Source organism: Polypterus senegalus, chromosome 5, assembly GCF_016835505.1.
Source record: "Polypterus senegalus isolate Bchr_013 chromosome 5, ASM1683550v1, whole genome shotgun sequence".
Classification (NCBI taxonomy): domain Eukaryota; kingdom Metazoa; phylum Chordata; class Cladistia; order Polypteriformes; family Polypteridae; genus Polypterus; species Polypterus senegalus.
Window position 1 is genome coordinate 101,937,326 of NC_053158.1, and position 23,522 is coordinate 101,960,847.

Genomic DNA, 23,522 nt, shown 5'->3' on the forward strand with positions numbered 1-23,522 from the left:
TTTGAGTGCTTAATACATGTATAAGCCAATGATACTATTTTTCAATTGGGAAAATTCCAAAGGACTTGTAGCTAGCAAATATTAGTCTAATGTTTATTTTTTTTAAGGATTTGGAGAGAAAACCCAAGCAATCATGGGGAGAACACAAAACCTCCAAGCAGATAATGACAAAGCAGATGCTACAGTGCCAATTGTCTATATAATTATATAATATGTGTGCGTGTGTTTGTGCCTTTATCAGTGTTTTACCATCAAATACTGTATAGGCTTAAAAAATAGCTACATAACAGTCTGAATCATACAGTATTCCTTATATCACTGCTGATTGCTCCTCACTGTTAAAAGTTTAATTTTGTGTTTGCCTCCCAGTAAACCCTGATTATTTTTAATATGGAAAAATATGATGTGTCCACCACATGATTTCCCCTGCATAAAGCTGTGATTTTTAGCAGTAAAATATGGCAGGCCAATTTGCACACAAAATGCAATATCATTATCTCTGCAGAGCAAACTCCACCAGAGCAATATTGCTCAAAGTCAATAGGCTTCTTGCATTTTACAATTCTAATCACAGTGCCAAGTTTTATTCAGATTGAGTGATTTACTTTTGAGTTATTGCGTTCACAGACTCTCATCCACATATGCACACACACACACAAACACACAGACATGCATCACTCCAAATGTAGGCAGATCATGCTCAAGGGAGCACATAATGTATAACTGTTTTAAAAATTTTAAGCTGAATTTAAATTCATATCCTCTCACAATTCTTTCCTTATTTTGTGTAAAACACCCTAAAATCTAATAGAAGGAGAAATATTACCAAACAGGTTGTTTTCCTTTATAGTAACAACAAAAATCCATCAAATTGTAATTGCCTTTCATCCATCCATTTTTTAAGCAACATATCCAGTTTAGGGTTGTAAGAAGCTGGTGTCCATTCTGATGTTCTGACAGCAATTGCACAAAGAGTGAACTAGCCCTTGGGGTTGGAAACCAGCCTACCGTCCAGTTACACAACATAATTCACTCAGACACACTCCTTACATACACAGCTTTGGGTTCAAAACTGGAGTACTTGGAGGAGAACCCACATTGACATGCAAGTGTCACATAAATGATAATTGAGCTAGGATTTGAACTCTGGGGCTATCCAGATATCCACCCATCCATCTTTTTTAAACTGCCCTTTATCCTGAGTGGTTTCTCTAGACCGATTCCAGCAGTCTTAGGATGCAGGGCAGAAACAATCCCAGCAGAGGGTGCCAGTCAACTCAAATGTATTTTCATATTAAATGATTAAGTTTTATTAAAGCTGTCTAAATTTGCTTTTTTCATACGTAAGTGCAAATCATTCTATTTGTATTCATTTTACGTAAAGAATCAATCACCGTATTTACTATCCAACAGACTTTATTGTTATTTCTTCATGCATTTCTGCATTAACAAATGAAATAGACAAGTACTTTCACACTGCAGGTGACTTTTGAGCTTCAACTTTGTGATTTTAAGTCAAGATTTTTAATCACTAGGCCACAGTTTAGCTGGGTCAGACTTTATGAACATACAAATTAACAGAATAATCTTTGGAAGTATTTTTTTTTCCAATTACATGTAATATTTTAATAGATGGCGGCACGGTGGCGCAGTGGGTAGTGCTGCTGCCTCACAGTTCGGAGACGCAGGTTCACTTTCTGGGTCCTCCCTGTGTGGAGTTTGCATGTTCTCCCCGTGTCTGCGTGGGTTGTTTCCGGGTACTCTGGTTTTCTCCCACAGTCCAAAGACATGCAGGTTAGGTGTATTGGTGATTCTAAATTGTTCTTATTGTGAGCTTGGTGTGTGTGTGTGTGTGCCCAGGGTTTGTTTCCTGCCTTCCTGTGTTGGCTGGGATTGGCTCCAGCAGACCCCCGTGACCCTGTAGTTAGGATATAGTGGGTTGGATAATGGATGGATGGATTTTAATAGATACTTGTTTGTGATATGACAACATAACAATAACAGACAAGGTTAAACACACAAGACATTTAATAATTACAGTATTACCCCACTTCATCTGATTCAGAATCAGCAGGATCTTGAGGCTGCACTGGCATGATCAGGTACAAAGTAGGAATGAATGCGGGGCCTATCACTCACACTCACATGGATGCACACTCACACAGGGCCAATTTACCTAATTACAACTTCCATCATGCTTGCCTGCTTAAGAATCAAGAAAATGTTATTATGATCACATTGAGTATTCCTAAATAATCACAATACGAAGAATAAGAAATGAGAAGCATCCCAGTTGTTTCTGGTTAAACTTCCCAGCCTTGTGTATGTCATTGTGTATCCGTTTAGTGATAACAATGGTGTTTATTCTAAGCTACTTTTCTTAAATTAGTTGTGGTTGGTCTATGAGACCTCATAAAACATCATGGTCCATCTACTGTAAAGCAAGCAGCAATGAGCATCTTGTTAATGTGCATCCTGTTCATTTTCAGCAACTACTTATATATTAAATGAGGGAAATGAATCCTGTTCTAAAACTAAAATGACCTTGAAGTGCACTACAGATTCCAATAAACAAGTCAGATTCATTGGAGAACATTCAGCCTTCATGGATGTAACACATGATCTATGCTAGTTCCAGTGTGGAATAACAGTTATCTTTCAGAGTGACCACATTATGCAGTTACGAGTTGATTCCTGACTTAAGCCTGATGTAGCTAAGGTATGCCCTGGACCCTTCGTGACTAATTAAATTAAGGGGTATTAAAAACAGGCAGATTGATTCTTAAAATTTATTTAAATGATCATACGCTCCTGTAGATTAAAGTATAACTGGTAGTATAATTGAGCTAACTTATGCTGTCTGCATGATACAAGTCTCAGTCATACTGAGCTGTAGTAAAGATTTAGTAGTTTTCCTCTTAGTATTGCTGTGCTTATTGAATCTTAAGTTTTTCTCATAACTATACAAGGCTTGAAATTGGAAGTATCCTTTGTAGGAATTAGTTAAATTACTCTCTTGTAAAGAGTGTGTCGTGGCACGGCAGGAATTGCTTTTGTCTTACAGTTTAGAGTCCTGAAATCAAATCTTTTCCCAGTCACTTTTTGCGTCCAGTTTGCAAGCTGTTTCTGCTTAGAGTTTTCTCCATTCACTCTGCTTTCCTACCCTCTGACATTCAAAAGAATTGTATGTTAGGTTACGTTTAATTCGATTAATTGCCTGAGTGTGTGTTTCAATGGGCTGGCACTCCATGTGGGATTCATTCTTGTCCTGTTTCTAATTTCATCTGGACTAGCTCCTACCTTCCCTTACGCATCCTTGAACTAGACAAGGAGGTTTGATGATTCATGTGAAAAAGACCTTAGGAACCTTGTCATTTACATTAACACATAAGCATTCAGTAATTTTAATAATCCTGACAATCATTTTTGGGGGACTTTGTTCAAGTACCCTCTCGGTATTGTTTCAATGAATTTCTAGAACTGGGCAGCCATTTCTTTGTACGTCATTTCAGTTCATCTTCGAGTGAATCTGCCAGCAGCTTCATACCATCATATATCTTTGATGGCTTTTCCTAATGGAGCAAAGTGAAAAAAAATATAAGAAATGGCAGAGGAGCTGTAATAGAGTCTAGCCTGGTAGCTGATGTCACTGTTCATTTATTATCACAAACAGCCTTTTTCCAATTAGGATCAAGGCGAGCAGTGGCCCATCATCTCTATCACAGGCATCTTAGTATCCCTGTAATTTATAGAAATGCCTGAACAAGAGAAAATGCCTACTTTGCAATGTCAAAAGTGAGAAAATCAGGTAATCATATGATTTTAAAAACTTAAAGTATATATTTTTAAAATGTGAATTAAAATTTACATATCAAAATAATTAGATCAAATCAGGAATTACTGTGAGGCAATGCTTAAAATTAATTATATAAATAAGCTTGATGCTTATTTGGGGAATCAATTAAAAAGTCTAAAATGAAATGAAGGAGCAGTGATAAATGCCATAAACATCTTAATGTATGGTTTTTCCAGTAGCAGTGTGCACAGAAATTTAGTTAATACATTTGTAGCCTGCTCAGATAATGACATCATTGAGAGGGGAAAGGGAGAGGTTGGAAGCATGCACTGATACAGCACATTAACGCACCCACCCCATGACAAACCACCTCAGGATCCCAGACTAGGACCTGAGTAACAACCATGCGATGAGTTACACCTCAGCACCACACTAGTTCAGATGGAATGGGACAGTGTAAGGTTTTTTACAGTGGCTGGAGTGCCAATCCTGCCACCAACCCCAAAGTTTTCCCTGTAGTTTGGAGGGCCTACTTGGAGGTCGGGATGCATATTAACATCATACCTAGGACAGAGCAATTGCAGGTTAAGGGCCTTGCTCAAGGGACCAACAGAGTGGAATCACTTCTGGCATTTATGGGGTTTGAACCAGCAATCTTCTGATTGCCAGTGCAGATCCCTAGCCTCAGAGCCACCACTCCACACTCTGCCCACATCATTGGCCAAGGTATTAATGAGAGTTTAAAATACGCACTGTAGGAACACCATTACCTTAAGCTTAGAGGACCAGAGTACAGACTGCAACAACAACAACAACATTTATTTATATAGCACATTTAAACACAAAAAGTAGCTCAAAGTGCTTTACTTAATGAGGAAAAGAAAAATAAAAGACAAAATAAGAAATTAAAATAAGACAACATTAGTTAACATAGAAAAGGAGTAAGGTCCGATGGCCAGGGTGGACAACAAAAAAAATAAAATCCAGACGGCTGGAGAAACAAATAAAATCTGCAGGGGTTCCAGGCCACGGGACCGCCCAGTCCCCTCTGGGCATTCTACCTATCATAAAGTAAATAGTTCTCTTTGCATTTAGGGTTCTCATGGAGTCACTTGATGTTGATGGTCAAACAGACTTTTGGCTTTTAATCTATCCATCATTGTTGGAACATCACGGTGCTTTGTTTAGATGGTGGTGGTGCAATCCACCCCCAAAAGGATACCGGAAAAGGAAACAGAAGAGAGAGTAGAAGTTAGTACAGATTTTAGAGCCACCATGAATAGTTATTATAATGAGTTGGATATACAGACACTGTACTGAATTTTTGTCCTAGACAGAAAAAATATATATATGACTACATACAACTTACATTTCTGCAACCATGTTTTATAAGCACGCTTAGAAAATACACAATCTGACCACTAGGAGGAGCTTTTTTAATAGAGAGAGAGAGAGAGGTTAGGAGCACACACTGATACAGTGCATTGCCGCACCCACCACAAACCAACTCAGGATCCAGATTAGGACCCGAGTGCAGCCATGCAATGGGTGATACCTCAGCACCACACTGGAGTGGAACAATGTGAGGATTTTTATGGTGGCTGGAGTGCCAATTCTGCCACCAACCCACAAGTTTTTCCCTGCAGGTTGGAGGGCATCATACCCAGGACGGAGTAATTGCAGGTTAAGGGCCATGCTCAAGGGCCCAACAGAGCAGAGTCTGAGAGTGACTCTAAATGAACAGTGACCCATTTGTGCAGAGGTCTTAACAAATGTGACTCTCCAGGTCATTATATGGCCTTTGTAGACTAGTTTGTCTCCTCCAGGGTTCCAGTAGCATCCTCTAACACAGAATGTCTTACTGTTTCAAGAGGGTAAATAAACTGAATGTCATTTTGATTTGCCCTTTCTAATACTCTCTGGGTGAGGTGTAAATAGAAGTGGTGCTCTTTATTGCCCCCTCAGGGTCAAATTGCTTGGCACAGTATCCTTTAGTGTTTTGCTTAACCCCAATAAATGTTTTACAGTTGCAACTCTTTCTTACAAAAAAAGGAACTTTGTATTACAGCAAAAAAAAAAAAAAATGGTCAAAATTAATTGCATGCTGTAACGTTAGTTGAAATGCTTTGAGAGTTATCTGACCAGGCTCTAGAAAATAGAACATGGCCAGGGAGCTGTTAGTTCATAAAAGCAAAAAGTAGACGTGGAAAATCACATTGTAAAATCATATATAGTGCACATAAATTTGTCTCTCTTGTTCTCCATCAACCCATATAAATAGCTTTAAGGTAGTAGACAATCAAAAAAATGGTCTCAGTTATAAAGATAAATAGATTACTTAACTGTGTGTCAGATAAGGTGTTCATGCCAATGTCAGATGTATGTCTTTAAAAATGTTTTTATTGTGTTTAGCATTCATTAACCATCTTGCATTCCATGTGAATGGTGATGACTAATACTTCAGAGGTATTTTTCTAAACTGAGCTTGTCTGCAATTTCTTGAGACATATCGCACGCATGATAAAAGGCAGAATAACCCAGTGATTCATTCAGTTAAACAACTGTGTGCAGGGTTTAATTGGATTAGAGGACTTCTTTTATTTTGGAATATGCCACACCACTGGGATGTCATTCACTTTTTGTCAAGGGCATCTGAAAAGAGCAGACTGTACATATTTTTTTTCTTTTCATTTTCCTTTTTTCTTCTGAACTGACAAGACACAGACCTCACATTTCCAATAAAGCTTTCTTTTGACCCCAGGGGCTGTGTTTTTTGCTCTTAACAACTAGCCTCAAAGGCAAAGTGCTGATAATCTTAGCACAGCTTTGACCATCTTATTTCGCACATCTTTCAGAGATGCAGGAAAGGGTTTATATAGAGACTGAACCTTATTTGAAATTTTTCATGTTCTGTATTTTTTTTATTTAATAGCAATAAAAAATTGTGTTAGCACTCTCGTAAATGGAATTTGTAGATTTATTTCCCACACACTACTGAACACTACTGATAATATATTTTCTGTGATGGTGTAGTAGCTACAGTATAGCTCTGCTGTCTCAAAATCCAAGTTCCTGGTTTCAAATTACATGTCCAAGTGCTTTCTGTGTGAAGTTTGCACATTCTTCTTGTGTCGGCATTGTTTTTTTTTTTTACCATGTACTCTTTCTTCCACATCCCAGAAATATGTGCTGCTAATTTTATATTTATGTTACAGTAATGGAAGGAATTATTAAGGATAAGATTGAGCAACACCTGGCAAGGACAGGAGTTATTTATTCTGAACAGTCAGCAAGGGTTCAGAAGAGGGAGGTCGGGTTTTACTAACATGCTGGAACTCTATGAGGAGGCAACAAAAGGATATGATCAAAGTGGAGCATATGACATTCTTTATCTTGACTTTCAGAAAGCATTTGATAAGGTGCCACTTGAGAGGATGGGCATCAAACTAAAAGAAGTGGGAGTTTACGGTGATTTTTTAGATGGGGGCAGAAATGACTCAAACACAGGAAGCAGAGGGTGATGTTGCGAGGAACCTCATCAGATTTGGCTGCTGTTAAGAGTGATGTTTCACAGGGGTCAGTGCTAGGGCCGCTGCTATTTTTAATATATATATAAATGATTTAGATATGAATATAAGTAACAAACTGGTTAAGTTTGCAGATGATACCAAGATAGGTGGATTGGCAGATAATTTGGAATCCGTTTTATCATTGCAGAAGGATTTGGATAACATACAGGCTTGGGCAGATTTGTGGGAGATGAAATTTAATGTCAGTAAATGTAAAGTATTACACATTGGAAGAAAAAAAGGTTAGGTTTGAATATACAATGGGCGCTCAGAAAATCGAGAGTACAGTAATCCCTCCTCGATCACGGGGGTTGCGTTCCAGACCCCCCCGCGATAGGTGAAAATCCGCGAAGTAGAAACCATATGTTTGTATGGTTATTTTTGTATATTTTAAGCCCTTATAAACTCTCCCACACTGTTAACATTATTAGAGCCCTCTAGACATGAAATAACACCCTTTAGTCAAACGTTTAAACTGTGCTCCATTACAAGACAGAGATGACAGTTCTTTCTCACAATTAAAAGAAAGCAAACATATCATCTTCAAAGGAGCGCCGTCATAAAGGAGCACCGTCAGGAGCAGAGAATGTCAGAGAGAGCGCTCGCAAAGAAAAGCAAACAATCAAAAAATCAATACGTGCTTTTAAGTATACAGAAGCACCGCGATAAAGCAGCATTTTGTAGAGGAGCATCCGTGTCCTCTGTGCAAACAGCACCTCTGCTCACACCCCCTCCGTCAGGCAGAGAGAGTGAGAAAGATAGAGAGAAGCAAACAAGCACCACGCGGGAAGCATATCTTATAGCATTGAGGAGTTTTAGTTAATATGTAATACAAGCTCTGATTGGGTAGCTTCTAAGCCAACCGCCAATAGCATCCCTTGTATGAAATCAACTGGGCAATCAAACTGAGGAAGCATGTAACCTAAATTAAAAGACCCATTGTCCGCAGAAAGCGGCGAACCAGCAAAAAATCCGTGATATATATTTAGATGTGCTTACATTTAAAATCCGCGATAGAGTGAAGCCGCGAAAGTCGAAGCGCGATATTACTGTACACCTTATGAGAAGGATTTAGAAGTCATAGTGGACTCTAAGCTATCAACTTCCCGACAGTGTTCAGAAGCCATTAAGAAGACTAACAGAATGTTAGGTTATATAGTATGATATGTGGAGTACAAGTCCAAGGAGGTTATGCTCAACCTTTATAATGCACTGGTGAGGCCTCATCTCAAGTGCTGTGTGCAGTTTTGGTCTCCAGGCTACAAAACGGACATAGCAGCACTAGAAAAGGTCCAGAGAAGAGCGACTAGGCTAATTCCATGGCTAAAGGGGATGAATTATGAGGGAGGATTAAAAGTGCTGAGCCATAATAAAAAAAAAAAAAATGTTATTTTAAAATGAATTAATCAAGAATACGGGGACACAGTTGGAAACTTGTTAAGGGTAAATTTCGCAAAAACATTAGGAAGTTTTTCTTTACACAAAGAACGACAGACACTTGGAATAAGCTACCAAGTAGTGTGGTAGACAGTAAGACTTTAGGGACTTTCAAAACTCAACTTGATGTTTTTTGGAAGAAATAAGTGGATAGGACTGGCGAGCTTTGTTCGGCTGAATTGCCTGATCTTGTCTAGAGTGTTCAAATGTTCTAATATATGCATGTGGGCCCTGCAGTGGATTGGCACTCTGTCCTAATTTGTTTTGTGGCTTGGGCCTGAGGCTGCTAGAATAGGTTACAGCTTTTGGATAATGTGAATTTTTTTTTCTTCTTCTTCTTTTCTCACCTCTATGTGGAGTCGATGTGTTTGATCAACCTTCTCCATACAGCTTGGTCATGCACCTCCTTCTTAGACAAACATTTTTCTTTCAGATCTTCTATTACTTCATTTATCCACCTCCACTTATGCCTCCCTCACTTTCTATTCCTCTTTACTTGTATTCCCATCACTTTTTTGCCCACATATTCATTGTCTCTTTTCATCACATGTCCATACCATTTCAGCCTATTTATCTTAGATATCTCTCCCACTTTTGTTGTATCTCATTTGTTATTCTGTTTTTTTTTGTAAGTTCACACATCCATCTCAACATTCTCATTTCTGCCACATCTAACTTCTTCTCCTGTGCTACCTTTACTGCCCATGTCTCAGCTCTGTACATCATTGCTGGTCTTACAACAGTCTTAAAAATCTTACCTTTAACCTTCGCCTTAATTCTTCAGTCACACAATACTCCTGATACCTTCTTCCTATTGTTCCAACATCACTGCACTCTATGGATTATCTCTGCATCTACTTTTTCTTCTCGGCCTACCACCGATCCTAGATATTTAAATGTATCCACACTTTTCAAAAGCTATCCCTGCCAGCTAACTTCAGAATCCTGATCATCATTAAACCTCATAATTTGTTTTTTACCTATTTATCTTCAATCCTTTATCTTCCAAAGCCATTCTCCATCTTCCTCTTTATGTGCTTTTCTGGTGTTACACAACACAACGTGGTCTTTTATCCCATGACTCAAAACATCCATATCCAGATCAAAGAGATAAGCAGATCCTTGGGGCAGACCTACTCTAACACTGCTAACACCGAGTCTTCAACCCTTCATACATATTCTAGACAATCTCATATATTTCTGTATTGCTCCTTTCTGTCTCACCTACAGACCTCTTGACATGGCACACTAGCATAAGCCCTCTCCATATCAATAAATACCATTTACAAACCTTTACGTTTTTCTCTGTGCTTCTTTATGAGCTCTCTTAATATAAAGATTTTATCTGTTGTTCCTCTCCCTGGCATAACACCAAACTGCTTTTCCCCTACAGTGGTCTCTTCCCTAAGCCTTCTCTCTATAACCCTTTTCCATATTTTCATTGCATGGATTGGATTTGGATTATGTGAATCTAAAAATGTTATATTAGATGTTTTCCTACTACACTATGTGTGATTCACACATACACAGTTGATGTAATCTAAATCATGTAAAAAGATTTGAGTTAATCAAAGTGCTACATTGTTTAACACCTATTAAATGCATGTGTTCAGCCTGGTAATCTCAGGTTTAACTTTGAAAGACTTCTTTTTATTTCAACCAACTGCTGTTTTAACTTTTCTTATGAGTCAGAAATGGCATATTTGATTTTTATATTTACATAGCAATGTAGCCAACATTTATGTAAAACTCAAGGTAAATCTCACAGTGTTGTGCCTTCTGGAACTGGAAAAGAGCAGAAACAGGTCCAACTAATTCAATACTAACGCCACTTAAATTAAGTTTGACACACTGGTTGTGCAACTAGTTAGAATTGATTCTATAGGGGCAAGTGTTTGTTACATGTCGAATAGGGTCTTCCAAGACTTGAGCCAATTTACATTTATATTTGATTAAACATTTACTTGAACTAGTAAATGCAGATGCTACTAGGAATTGTTATATGAATATTCCACAGCAATTATCAATTAATTTTGCAGAATGTGCTTTATCTATTAGCAGTTTGCAGCGGAGTTGTGAGGCAGCACCAGTTGCTTAGAAGAAGCCAACCTTTTATGTCTTTTACAGGATACACCTTTTACTCCCACATTTACAGTTACTTATGAGGGTCACAATCTATTTAACCTACATCCTGAGGGAACCAGATAATCATGAGGACATGGAGGGTAATTTGCAAGTTTCACATAGATGGTGACCTGGCCAAGAATAAGCCCAGTTCCCTAGGGCTATTAACCACTGTGCCACCCCTTTTGTAAATTGTGAGATTGTAATATAAAGCTAAGACCCCCAAAAATGCCTTGCTTGTTTTTCCTTCACAATATGCAACTAACTTTATACTGTACTTCAAACACAATGCTAAAGAAAATAAACCAAAAAAAGAGACTCTCTCTACTACACTTCAAAACATCTAAAATTGCGTTTTAGATGTTTTGTAATGCAATTACTATACATTGTTTTCTAAAAGTAAAAATCCAACTACTTCCAAGTAATAATATTTAAAAATATACAATTCAAAGTATATTTATTGATTAGAAAAACATGTCAGAGTCTAAAAGCATAATATGAACTAGTAGCCTTCTATTACATATTCAGCTATGACATGTTAACACTTAAGTCTAAATATATAGGAATAGTTTTCTCATATATAGTTTCAAGTGCTAACACTGGCAGTTACACTGGACCAAAGGCGTAAGAAATGAGGAGATTCTGAAAACGTCTCAAGTAGAAAAGAGGTTGATTATAACAATTCAATTAAGACAGAGATGGTTGGAATATGTGCTTACCCATGATGGACTGCTAACTGATATCATTGCAGAGGGATTAGTGGGGAAACGTTCATGGATATGACAAAAACTGCTGCTATTGGACATATTAAAAAATAAAATATACTAGAACGTGAAAAGAAAGACACAAGATAGGAAAAATTGGAGTTGGCATTGAATGACAGGGACATGAAACTCATGAAATGAATTATACTGCATTGTAAGCTGCATTTCTGTAAAGATCCATGTATTTATTTACCTATTTATTTATTTGCTTCTTTATTTATTCTTTATTTTTTCATGAATAGTACTGTGTGCATTTTCACATGATTCTTATATTTATATATATTGTTTTCTAGGAGAAAATACAAGAAAACATCTCAGAGGTAAGACACAAGTGGCGAAAATGAGGTGCTGAAGACTAAGGACACTTTTATTTACTTAGGGGCTTGTTTATTGGCTTACCAAAGGTTTTCTGTTTTACATTGCATGGAGTCTCAGAAGTGATCACAGTGAGCTATTTAGTTATATCATCATAGTTTTCCTTAAATTTGCATTATCACCATTTATTGCCGTGTCCCTTCCTACTATGCTTATATTAATTTCTTCATTTTCTGCTCACAGCCTGCTGCTGCTGCTGTTTCAAAGCCTTCATGAGAATAGTGTAAATGTTTTTTTATTTCTGTTCTGAGAAAATGTAGAAAAAAGCTGCTAATAAAATATGATAGCTATTTTTTAGACTTAAGGTAACTAAAACATAACTTCCATTCATTTTGCTTTCTTATGTTTCAATTACTGCTTTAAAAATGGCTTTCTAGTGTTGAAGTAATGCAGTATAATATTCCTATAAACTACTGTCAGTATTTGCCTTAATACACCTATTTGTGTCATTGTGAGAGCTGCTATGAAGTGTGATTCAACTCATTCATGAAACAAAACTACTGTAAAGAGAACAATAAAAAAAGTCATACAGAGAGTGTGTTTTGTAATTATTACAGTAAAGTTTGCAAAAGAAGACACAAGAAAATGATGAAAAGCTGGGGTCCCAGATGGGGAAGGCATGTAGGAAAGTGATGTGTGCAAGACGTACAGTTTAAACCGACTATTGTATGTGTTGTGGCAAATGGTGATGTTTCCATCAAAGTCCTGAAGAACCTGAAGTGGTGGATGATGACACCTTTATAAAACATGCACTTGTGTGGGGACTTAAGTTGGATCATGGTATTTTCCTCCCCATGTCAGCTATTACCTTGGCTGTGGAAGAAATAGACATGCTTTTAGCCATGTTCCCCACCTTCTTGCTGTTTTTCTTTTAAATCTGCCCTTGTAAACCTTGCAGAATGATCACACTCATGACAATTCATTGTAATGCACTGGTGCCCCACCTAGGATAGGTCCTCCACATCTCGTACGCAATTCTACTAGGATAGTCTTTGGCTCACTGTGAGTCTAAAATAAATTGAGCGGTTTTGAAAATGTTAGGTTATGTTATGTTTTGTAATATTAGCTTAAGTATTGGTTTTATAATGAATTCAAAGTTTATTTTGCAATTCATTTTATGACCAGCTATAAAAGCAAATTAGATTAGATTACACTTGAAAACTATACACAATGAAACCTGAATTATTTAGGCTATCCTCACAATTTTAAAAATCTGAAGTGAAATTATTAGCCACAGCACAGTTCCAAAAGCACAAACCAAAACAAAAGGCACACTACTCTCTTCAGCACCACTCCTCCCGGGAAGCCTTGTCCTCCTCCTCCCGACTCTGGCTTCCAGAGTGGTAGTCCACCCAGAAGTGCTCCTGGTGCTTGATCACCCGTTTCCGGTTGCACTTCCGGGTATGGCTGAAGAACCATCCGGATGGGCTCAGGAACCCTTGCAGCACACCCTGGTGGCCATCCCGGGTTCCAAGAGGGCTGTGGAGAACTCCATCTCCTATGGAGCCCTGCAGGAATCTGAGGCACCACTGCTACCCAGGGAGGCTGCCATCTAGCAACCCGGGGGAGGTATTGTGCAGCCCATGACTGTTCCCTCGGATTATACGTAGAAGGGGCGTCCCAGCCGGGCATCGATCCCGGCTGTCTGTCACAGTGTATTGCTATACTTCTCTGCAAATGTCAACCTTTTGACTGGTACAGTATGTTAATGCAAATGTATATCAGTACTTGAATTACCTGTGTGCATAAAACAAATTCTTCTGGCACTGGAGTTGAAATGATGTAAGCAAAACAAAATTATTAGTCAGGGTACCTTTTTGTGAAGTCTTGCTCTTGATGTTTAAGCCCAAGAAAATAAGTATATCTTAAACTAATATACAGTATAAATGTGCAAATGTTTGCTTTGCATAAGAGTCCGAATAATATTATTTAAATATCTGAAATGTTATTGTTTCCATATTTATCAAAAAGAAATGCCTACTAACATCTACAATCTCTATTAAAAGTATTCACCCCTTGTAAAGTAAACCTGTAGGCTGCACTCATAATGATTTAGGTGTGTCATATTCAAGGTGGGCACGGTGGCTCAGTGGGTAGTGCTGCTACCTCGCAGTTAGGAGATGCAGGTTCGCTTCCCGGGTCCTCCCTCCGTGGAGTTTGCATGTTCTCCCCGTGTCTGTGTGGGCTTCCTCCCACTGTCCAAAGACATGCAGGTTAGGTACATTGGTGATTCTAAATTGTCCCTAGTGTGTGTTTGGTGTGTGCGTGCCCTGCGGTGGGCTGTTGCCCTGCCCGGGGTTTGTTTCCTGCTTTGCGCGCTGGGATTGGCTCCAGCAGACCCCTGTGACCCTGTATTCGGATTCAGCGGGTTAGATAATGGATGGATGGATGGATAATGGATGGATATTCAAGGTGATGAATACTTTTACACAATTTATTATTTTGCATTTTATACAGCATTTATAATTAACATAGAGTACTTTCGGGGATCTGGTTTTACTCTGACATTAAAAAGTCTTTTTCTCTTGATCAGTGTTAAAGCCAAAATAAATCCAATGTGATTAAATTTTGTAAGATAATAAAATGTGAAAACTTCCAAGGGGGATAAATACTTAAGAAATAATAGGCACGGTACTTTTAAAAACAAACTTTGATGTACTTTTATTCACTTGGTTTCCCAAGAAGTAGGTTTCATGTCCACTTCTGGTGTTACGTTGGTTATGCAGAACCTCTAAGGTGCTGCTGCATTTCAAGCCTCAATGAATGCTTAATAATAATAATAATAATAATAATAATTAATTCTTTGCATTTATTTAGCACTTTTCTCACTACTCAAAGCATTCAAAGGGACAGGCATAGTCTGCCCTTCCAAGTGACCAGACAAGGTCCATCATTAATAATGAAAGACCAACTTTATGCTCTTTGGAAAGCTGGATAACACGTGATTGTATCCTAATACCATTGATTAGGACATTGTAGTGTATTGCATTTGTCTGGTAGTTCCCCTGATGGAATTGAAATGTGGCCTAATGCTCAGTTGAAACCGTGGATGAACAGTAGAAGAAAGTCAGCAGCAAATAGCAAGCAAGGGTACCAAAGAAGTGAAATTAAAGATGTGCTCCTGAGCAGTCCGTCTCAGTTGCCTGGAATCAAGATACTGAATATCTTCTTCAAGTCCCAGGTGGTTTTATATGATGGTTCCCAGAAGGGTTGTGTCTTAAAGGCATGGACCCAGAAGACATCACCTCTAAGAGAAAAATCATAATTATAAAATCTTTCTAAAATGTAAAACCATAACTACATTAGACAGTTACCTCTCTTACCTGTATCTGCCAATACATCTCATGACAATACAATCAGTAGCTTCTAAAAAGCAGTCTGTGTTAGTACTCAGTGCTTCCTTTAAAAAACACTAGTGTGCAAGGCCCACCTCAGACTCAACGTCAGATGTGTTTCCAACTGCTGCCTTACTGGCTCATTATGAACACACTAGTGGGACCACAAATAGTTCCCTATTTCAGACTTACGCTGCTGATATCCTTGTAAAGCACCTTGTCACTATGAGACGCCAACAATTTTTTTGTTGCAACATAAATGTATATTTCGGTCTCATTTCCTTTAAAAACTTATCTCCCAAGACCAAATGTGTAACACACTGTAATGCTTTCATGCTGCATCAATGTGATTATCATGTTTAATGCATGAATTATCTTTCTTCATGTTAAGCTATTTTTGGAACACAGTACATCAATAAAAAGGAACATGCTACATTTCAGTCCGTAAAGTCCATTCAAAATGGAGTTGTAGATTTATTTATATTGGTTTTTTTTTTTTAAATACAGTACCTAAATTTAGGCTTTGCTGTCTTAAAATTCTAAACTGATGAAAAGGTCATCTCCACTTCCTACTGCTCATGTGACTATGACCAAGTTCAGGTAGACGTGAAATATGGCAGAATAGCCAACCTAGCTAGCATTCTTTCTGCCAACCACATAAAATAAGAGACTTTGTTACCCATAAATTGTGAAAACAGCACTAACCATACACTAAATAATTAATAGGTATATAAATATAATATAATTTTATTAACAAAAACATGAAGAACAGAGCCAACAATAAGAATTTCCATGCTTCTTAAAATATACTGTTGTTGCACCCTCATCCATGCTGGAAAAAATATTGCTAAATCTCAAGGACTCAGACTCCATCTCTATAATATATGAAATCATTTTACAATCCCTCCCTTTCAAAGATCCAAGAGGACACTGGGAAAAAGATCTCTCAATTAATATACCAGAAAAGGATTGGAAAATAGCAATGCAGAGAATTCACTCGAGCTCCATATGTGCAAAGCATACAATTATACAACTTAAAATTATATATCGAGCACATCTTTCTCTACTAAGACTCTCCAAAATGTTTCCAGGGCATGATCCAACCTGTGAACGTTGCAACCAAGTCCCAGCCTCACTGGGTCACATGTTTTGGGCCTGCACCAAATTAACATTATTCTGGACAAAATTTTTAATTACCTCTCAGACAGCCTTGGACTCACAATCCCTCCTAACCCATTAACAGCTGTGTTTGGGGTTCTTCCAGATGGGTTTAAGGTGGAGAAAGACAAGCAAATTGTGACTGCATTCACTACAGACTGCAGACTGCAGACTTATTCTGATAAACTGGAAGAACCCAAACTCTCCTCTTTTAAGTCAGTGGGAAAATGATGTGTTATATAATTTGAAATTGGAAAAAATCAAATACTCAGTTAGAGGATCTGTACAGACTTTTTTCAAAACATGGCAGGATCTAAACAGTAATATTTTAAAATAAGTTCATGAAGAACAGAGAACTTATTAATTTAGGTATGTTTACAAGACTTAAATTTTACGCCGTTTGGCTTGCTCTCTCTCTCAGAGGTGGGGATCGATCTGTTCTTTAACTCAATTTTTCTTTTTGTAAAAACTTGATTGCTTTGTATGGATTGCAATAAAATTAATAAAATAAAAAAACAAAATATATATATATATATATATATATATATATATATATATATATATATATATATATATATATATATATACTGTTGGAAATTAGTGACATAAAACCTATTTTTGTTAGACTCAAACTCTTCATGCGCTTATAAATATATAACAGATTACATGATTTCTAGGTAGAGAAAGGACATAACTTCCTAACTTTTATGGACAGAATTTCTAGGCACAGCCAGGGCATTGAGAGGGTCCGGTTTAGTGGTCACTGCTTTTTGCAGATGATGTTGTCCTGTTTGCTTCCTCAGACCGTGATCTTCAGCTCTCTCTTGATCGGTTCGCAGCTGACTGTGAAGCGGCTGGGGATGGGAATCAGCACATCCAAATCCGAGACCATGGTCCTCAGCCGGAAAAGGGGTGGAGTGCCCTCTCAGGGTTGGGGGAGAGATCCTGCACCAAGTGGAGGAGTTCAAGGATCTCGGGGTCTTGTTTACGAATGAGGGAAGAATGGAGCGTGAGATCGACAGGCGTATGGGGGTGGCGTCCGCAGTGATGTGGGCTCTGCATCGGTCTGTCGTGGTGAAAAAGGAGCTGAGCCGTAAGGCAAAACTCTCAATTTACCAGTCGATCTATGTTCCTACCCTCACCTATGGTCATGAGCTATGGGTAGTGACTGAAAGAACGAGATTTTGAATACAAGAGGCTGAAATGAGTTTCCTCCGTAGGGTGTCTGGGCTTTCCCTTAAAGATAGGGTGAGAAGCTCAGTCATCTGGGAGGGACTCAGAGTAGAGTCGCTGCTCCTCCGCATCGAGAGGAGTCAGATGAGGTGGCTCGGGCATCTGATCAGAATGCATCCTGGACACCTCCCTGGTGAGGTTTTCCGGGCACGTCTAACCGGGAGTTGACTCCGTGGAAGACACAGGACACGCTGGAGGGACTATATCTCCTGGCTGGCCTGGGAACACCTCAGGATTCCCCTGGAAGAGCTAAAAGAAGTGGCCAGGGAGAGGGCAGTCTGGGCATCTTTGCTCAAGCTGTTGCCCCCGCGACCCGGTCTCGGATAAGTGGAAGAGGATGGATGGATGGAAAGGACATATAATCAATTTGCAAGCAATACCTTGTTAAGGGTGCTTTTTAAATCCTTAACTCGTTTTACTCTGTAGGCAATATACTTTTTCAACTGCGTACTTAAACACAATGATCAAGCATTTTGTTCACGTACCTTATTAAATGGAATCGTCTAAAGTATGTTAATTTTTCATTTAGTTTTTTCCAAAAAAATGTATTTCTGTCACTTCTGGCATGGTTGATTGCTTAGTGTATAAAATGACTGATATATTTAATTATCATTCATAAAGGTGAAACCATTAGTAAAGAGATGAAACGAATAAAATGGGTGTATTTTGTAGCCTCAAACCATTAAAATGTCTTCTAGTAATATATTAATCTTTGAATTTTAGCCTCAGTCCTAGAGAAACAGAAAGTTACATTTCAGAAACCTCTGCATTCTGTATATTTAATCACAGAGCCTCCACAGAGCTGTAGCAATTTTATTTATGACCTCATCAGCTTCCTTCTTTTTTCATATAACAAGGTTTCTTTTGTTTGGTTATACATTCACTGAATGATCTAAGTAGCGTCCTATTGTAGATTTGACAAGAGTATAGATCTTTCAGGAAGTGCCAATTGTACTATATTATCCTCTTATTTGGGAAATGAGTAAAAACTTAAGTACCAAAACATATATTTTATCAACTTATAATTCAACAGGTGCTGGTGTGTTAATATGAAATAATATATAAATGACAAATTAAAATGTGTTTTATAATTTCATAATGGTATATTTGCCTGCTTCATTTATGCAACAACAACAACATTTATTTATATAGCACATTTTCATACAAACAGTAGCTCAAAGTGCTTTACATAATAAAGAATAGAAAAATAAAAGACACAATAAGAAAACAAAATAAATCAACATTAATTAACATCGAATAAGAGTAAGGTTCAATGGCCAGGGGGGACAGAAAAACAAAAACTCCAGACGGCTGGAGAAAAAATAAAATCTGTAGGGATTCCAGACCATGAGACCGCCCAGTCCCCTCTGGGCATTCTACCTAACATAAATGAAACAGACCTCTTTGGATTTAGGATTCTCACGGAAGGGCTTGATGAAGATGGTCACGTAGAGTTCTGCCTTTTAATCTATCCATCATTGTTGGAGCATCATGAAGCTTTGAGTAGGTGGAGGTGGCGCAGGCCACCACCACAAAATGCAAGGCAATTTCCAAGATAAGGAAATAGGAATGTTTTTAATTTGTGCAGTCAAGTTAGAAGAAATGTTTTGGATCAGTGTGAAATCTGAAATATTCTAAAATACAAAGATATCACTTAGAAAGGCCTACTTCATTTATAATTGCCTTCTTATTATATTGTGTACAAGTAAAAAAAAATGCTAAGGCTTGCATGCATTTTTTTTACGGTAAACAATAGTTTCTGCTGCTTAAAGAAACAAAAGGCCGTGACTCATCTGTAGCAGAGGCAGCCCTGTCATGCTGTTACTAATCCTTACCAGGTCTCTTCAAATCTCTGAACTGAAGTTGTGCTCTACATCTGCTCTCCCTGACCTACTGTTTCTTAGTAGCTGACTGTGATCATGTCTGCCATTTGAGGTCAGCTTCTCACAGATCAAACATATTTCAAACCAACAGCTCCAAATGCACTGCACTTCTCTGGTATTAATTTGTTTTAGGTTTTTAAAGAATATTAATCTGGCCATAAATAGCCATTGGCTGGAGTTGCCTACTGCCCTAAGATGTTGCGATATGAATTTGTTCAGTGGGCACAAGTGTGACTGTCACACGCCACTCAATTCCCAATCTATGTCCTATGATACTTCAAATAAACAAAGCTAAGTGGACATTTTTGGGGTTTGCAAACAGAACCCAGCTATTCTTTTATTATTCTCAACTGTTGTTAGTGGAAACCCAACAATGTTAGTTAATTAAAATCATATGGATGATGGTATCTAACATGTACTTCCTTTTTAAAGTATTTAATCTAAATTTTATCAGTCCTAATGATAAAATATGGCTGATTTTTGCATTTGTAGAACTTGTCTTATAATGATGAAATAGTACATTGTCAGAAGATGCTGTATGGATGCTATAATAAGAAGACAGCACAGCATCTCTTTACTTCGAGAGTAGAGACAAATGACGCACAACATCACAATGGTCACTCTGACTTGAGCCAGAGTGAGTAAGTGTGGGTATGCGTTAGTGTGTGCTGCCAAAGCTGCCAGGGTAGGTCCTGGTTCTCTAAACTGAATAAGAAAGTAAGAAAATAGATAAATTGTTTTTTTTTTCTAATTAGAATTTTAGTAAGTCTTTTTGAATGAATCTATAACAATGTATGACAAATGAGTGTAATATTTCTTATGTTTACTTACAGTGTGTTGCATTTTCAAAAGCCTGGGATTGAACCATTTTGTTCATCTTGTCACCTAACAGTAGCTAACTAATGTGGATCAGCTTCTTTTATAAGATTGGATTAATTGGTTTAGTACAGTGTGTATTGTCTTAAGAAGGCATAATCTTCTTTCCTGGTGAAGTAAGTGTAATAGTTTTAATTCCTGGATTTAATTGCTGGATTCAAATCAGCCAACATCGTTACTATAATTTTCAGATATCAGAAAATTGCATTGTTTTCAGTGACACTGTATGCCCTCACTATTACAATGCTGATGATCTAAACATTTAGGATTTAAGGGAAGAAATTATCTGGTGAACAATGTTACTTTTGTTTATGAGTAATGATTTGTGAGGATTTCCCTTTTTTACACTTTAAATTATTTCTTTATTTAGGGGTTTCAAAATGGAATTGTGCTCAGGAGCCTCTGTCCAACTTTGCAATAAAAGTACTGTATACAGTAGTATTTTGCCTGCTGTAGTAATACATATTATCATTGTATTCATAAACACACGACCGGCACTGTGGAGCAGTGATAGTGCTGCTGCCTCACAGTAAGGAGACTTCGGTTTGCTTCCCAGGTCCTCCCTGCGTAGAGTTTGCATGTTCTCCCTGTGTCAGCGTGGGTTTCCTCCCACAGTCCAAAGACTTGCAGGTTAGGTGCATTGGCGATCCTAAATTGTCCCTAGTGGGTGTGTGTGTGCGTGCCCTGGCGCCCTGCCCGGGGTTTTTTTCCTGCCTTGCGCCCTGAGTTGGCTGAAATTGGCTCCAGCATTCTCCCGTGACACTGTAGTTAGGATATATCATAACTCTATGAGAGTTAAGATTTTACTTTTGTTTTGGTTTATGTTCACTCAATACCGACTCTGGAAATTGAACAGTGTAATTTGATTGGCTTCTTTTTCTTCATCACATTCTTTTTCTTAAGGTGTCTTTTTCATTCATTGTCCCAAATTAATAAAACTGTCAGCTCTGCATTTAGATGACAAGCCAGATGACAATCATCAATTTAATGCTTTGAGTCCGTCTCTTGAACAGTTTCCAGTGGTCTATAGCACTGGCTGCATTGTAGCTTTTTTAGAATGTGTTTTTGAACTAATTTATATAGCTGGGGATTGTTTTGGATATAAATCTGCAATGAGAGATCGGTTTAGTAATATTGTCTGTGTCACATTCATATTTATATTGCAAGTCTAATAATTTGGAGTCTAGCACTACTGCCTCACAGTTTTGGAATACTAGGTTCAAACTGTGGAGCAGCTTATCTGTGTTTTTTCTGGTACATCATTTCTTTCCCACATTGTAAAGACCTATAAATTAAAATAATTAATTAAATGGTTGAGTGAGTGAATACTTTCTGCCTCCCATTTATTACTGAGAAGCTGGACACAAGCCTTCTTGTGTGTGTATATTGAGACAGATAGGAGGCACTGTCGTCCCCTTGAACCCTCTGACCAGACGGCGGACACCAGATAAAAGTCCCAATAATTTTATTTTTACAATAATACAGTGCACAAAGCACCTCCACCTCCACTATATTCAATAAACAATCAATAATTAATCACAATAATCAAATCCTCCACTCCCAGACACGTTGTCACCCTTCCTCCCAACTCAGCCCAACTCGCTGGGGTTTCCTATAGTCCTTTTAAAGTCCTTCACCCAGAAGTGCTTCTCATCCCCGAGTCCATGTGATTACCCAGCACTTCCGGGTCAGGTGAAAACTCCTCTTTTTCTTCAGCCTGGAAGTACTTTATTTCTTCCGTCCTCGTAACTGTGAAGTACCTCCGGGCTATATGAAACATACGAGTCCTTGAATTTCCCTGCAGCGTCCTCTGCCGGCCCCCACAGTATCCAGCAGGGCTGTGAAGGAAAACTCCAAGGTCCATGAAGCCCTGCTGGAATTCGGGGCATTTCTACATTGCAGGGAGGGCTCCATCTGGTGGCTTGGGGGTATTTGACGGGACAAACTGCCAGCCATTGTCCACAATATATATATATATATATATATATATACATATATATATATATCTGTATATACACATTCACTATTTCAAGTATGTGTATATTAGAAATAAATGTTAACATATCTGTATGCTTGCTGGAAATTATAATACATTATATTTAGTTAATAAGCTTTAATTCACAGTCATGGTTACCTCTGCCTTTCCCATTTATTTTGTTTTGGCAGTGCCTGCTAATCAGTTGAATCTCTTTAAGCAAATTTAAAATTCTTAATGCTATAATATGCTTTTAAGCCATACCGTATGTCCATTCATTTCTTTAACAGTCAAGCTTGGAGTTATTCCATTTGACACTTAATATATGTTACGTATTGCTTCAACCATTGCTGCACAGAATTGCATGCATGTTCAAATTCAGATATTATTTTATATTCATGTCTGCCCATTTCCTTTGACGAATGATCAGTTTTGCTCATTGCTGCTGATGCTGCATTTATTTGAAAGAAGGACAGAGTGCAATTTCTCACAATCTGCTGTCATTAATTTTTTTTTTTTTGTCCTGGAGGTAGGGCAAAAATTTGGAATTATGCGTATGTATCCTCAGTTTCTCCTTTAGAAAAATTATTTTAGAACCAAAGCATGTTTTATTTCAGGCTGAATCTTCCATGTGGGACATTAAAATTTAATAGGTTTTATTTTGCATTTTGCAAATGTACAGTGTATGTACACTTCCTTTAGACCGGTCCAGTTTAATGATTAAAGAAGTTAAATACACAATCTGTGCAAAATGACCCATAAACGGGATTTAATAAAGAGTAAAAAAACAAATTCTTTCAAGAAGTATTTTTTAGTATTTTTGCATTATTTCTTTTAATTAAATACTGCTTCTAAACATTGTTTGTGGCATGTTGATATACAAATATATATATTTTTCCAATGTTTAATTTGTTCTTTTCTAGATCATTCCTTGCAGCAAACGTAAACTTGTGCCTGTGCTTTTGCAATAACTCAGAAAGTACTGGTTGTTAAGCAA

At 37.8% G+C, this 23,522-nt stretch overlaps 1 protein-coding gene across 3 annotated transcripts in view; it reads left to right on the forward strand.

Annotated features, from left to right (window-relative positions):
- Positions 1-23,522, forward strand: part of LOC120529404 (calcium/calmodulin-dependent 3',5'-cyclic nucleotide phosphodiesterase 1C-like) — a 697,603-nt gene that overhangs the window by 239,741 nt on the left and 434,340 nt on the right. The window contains exon 2 of one of the 3 annotated variants that reach the window (XM_039753173.1): positions 11,984-12,010. The exons of the other annotated variants lie outside the window; for them this stretch is intronic. Within the exon in view, the coding sequence (XP_039609107.1) occupies positions 11,984-12,010 (27 nt within the window). The remainder of the gene's footprint in view (positions 1-11,983; positions 12,011-23,522) is intronic. 3 annotated transcript variants of the gene reach the window in all.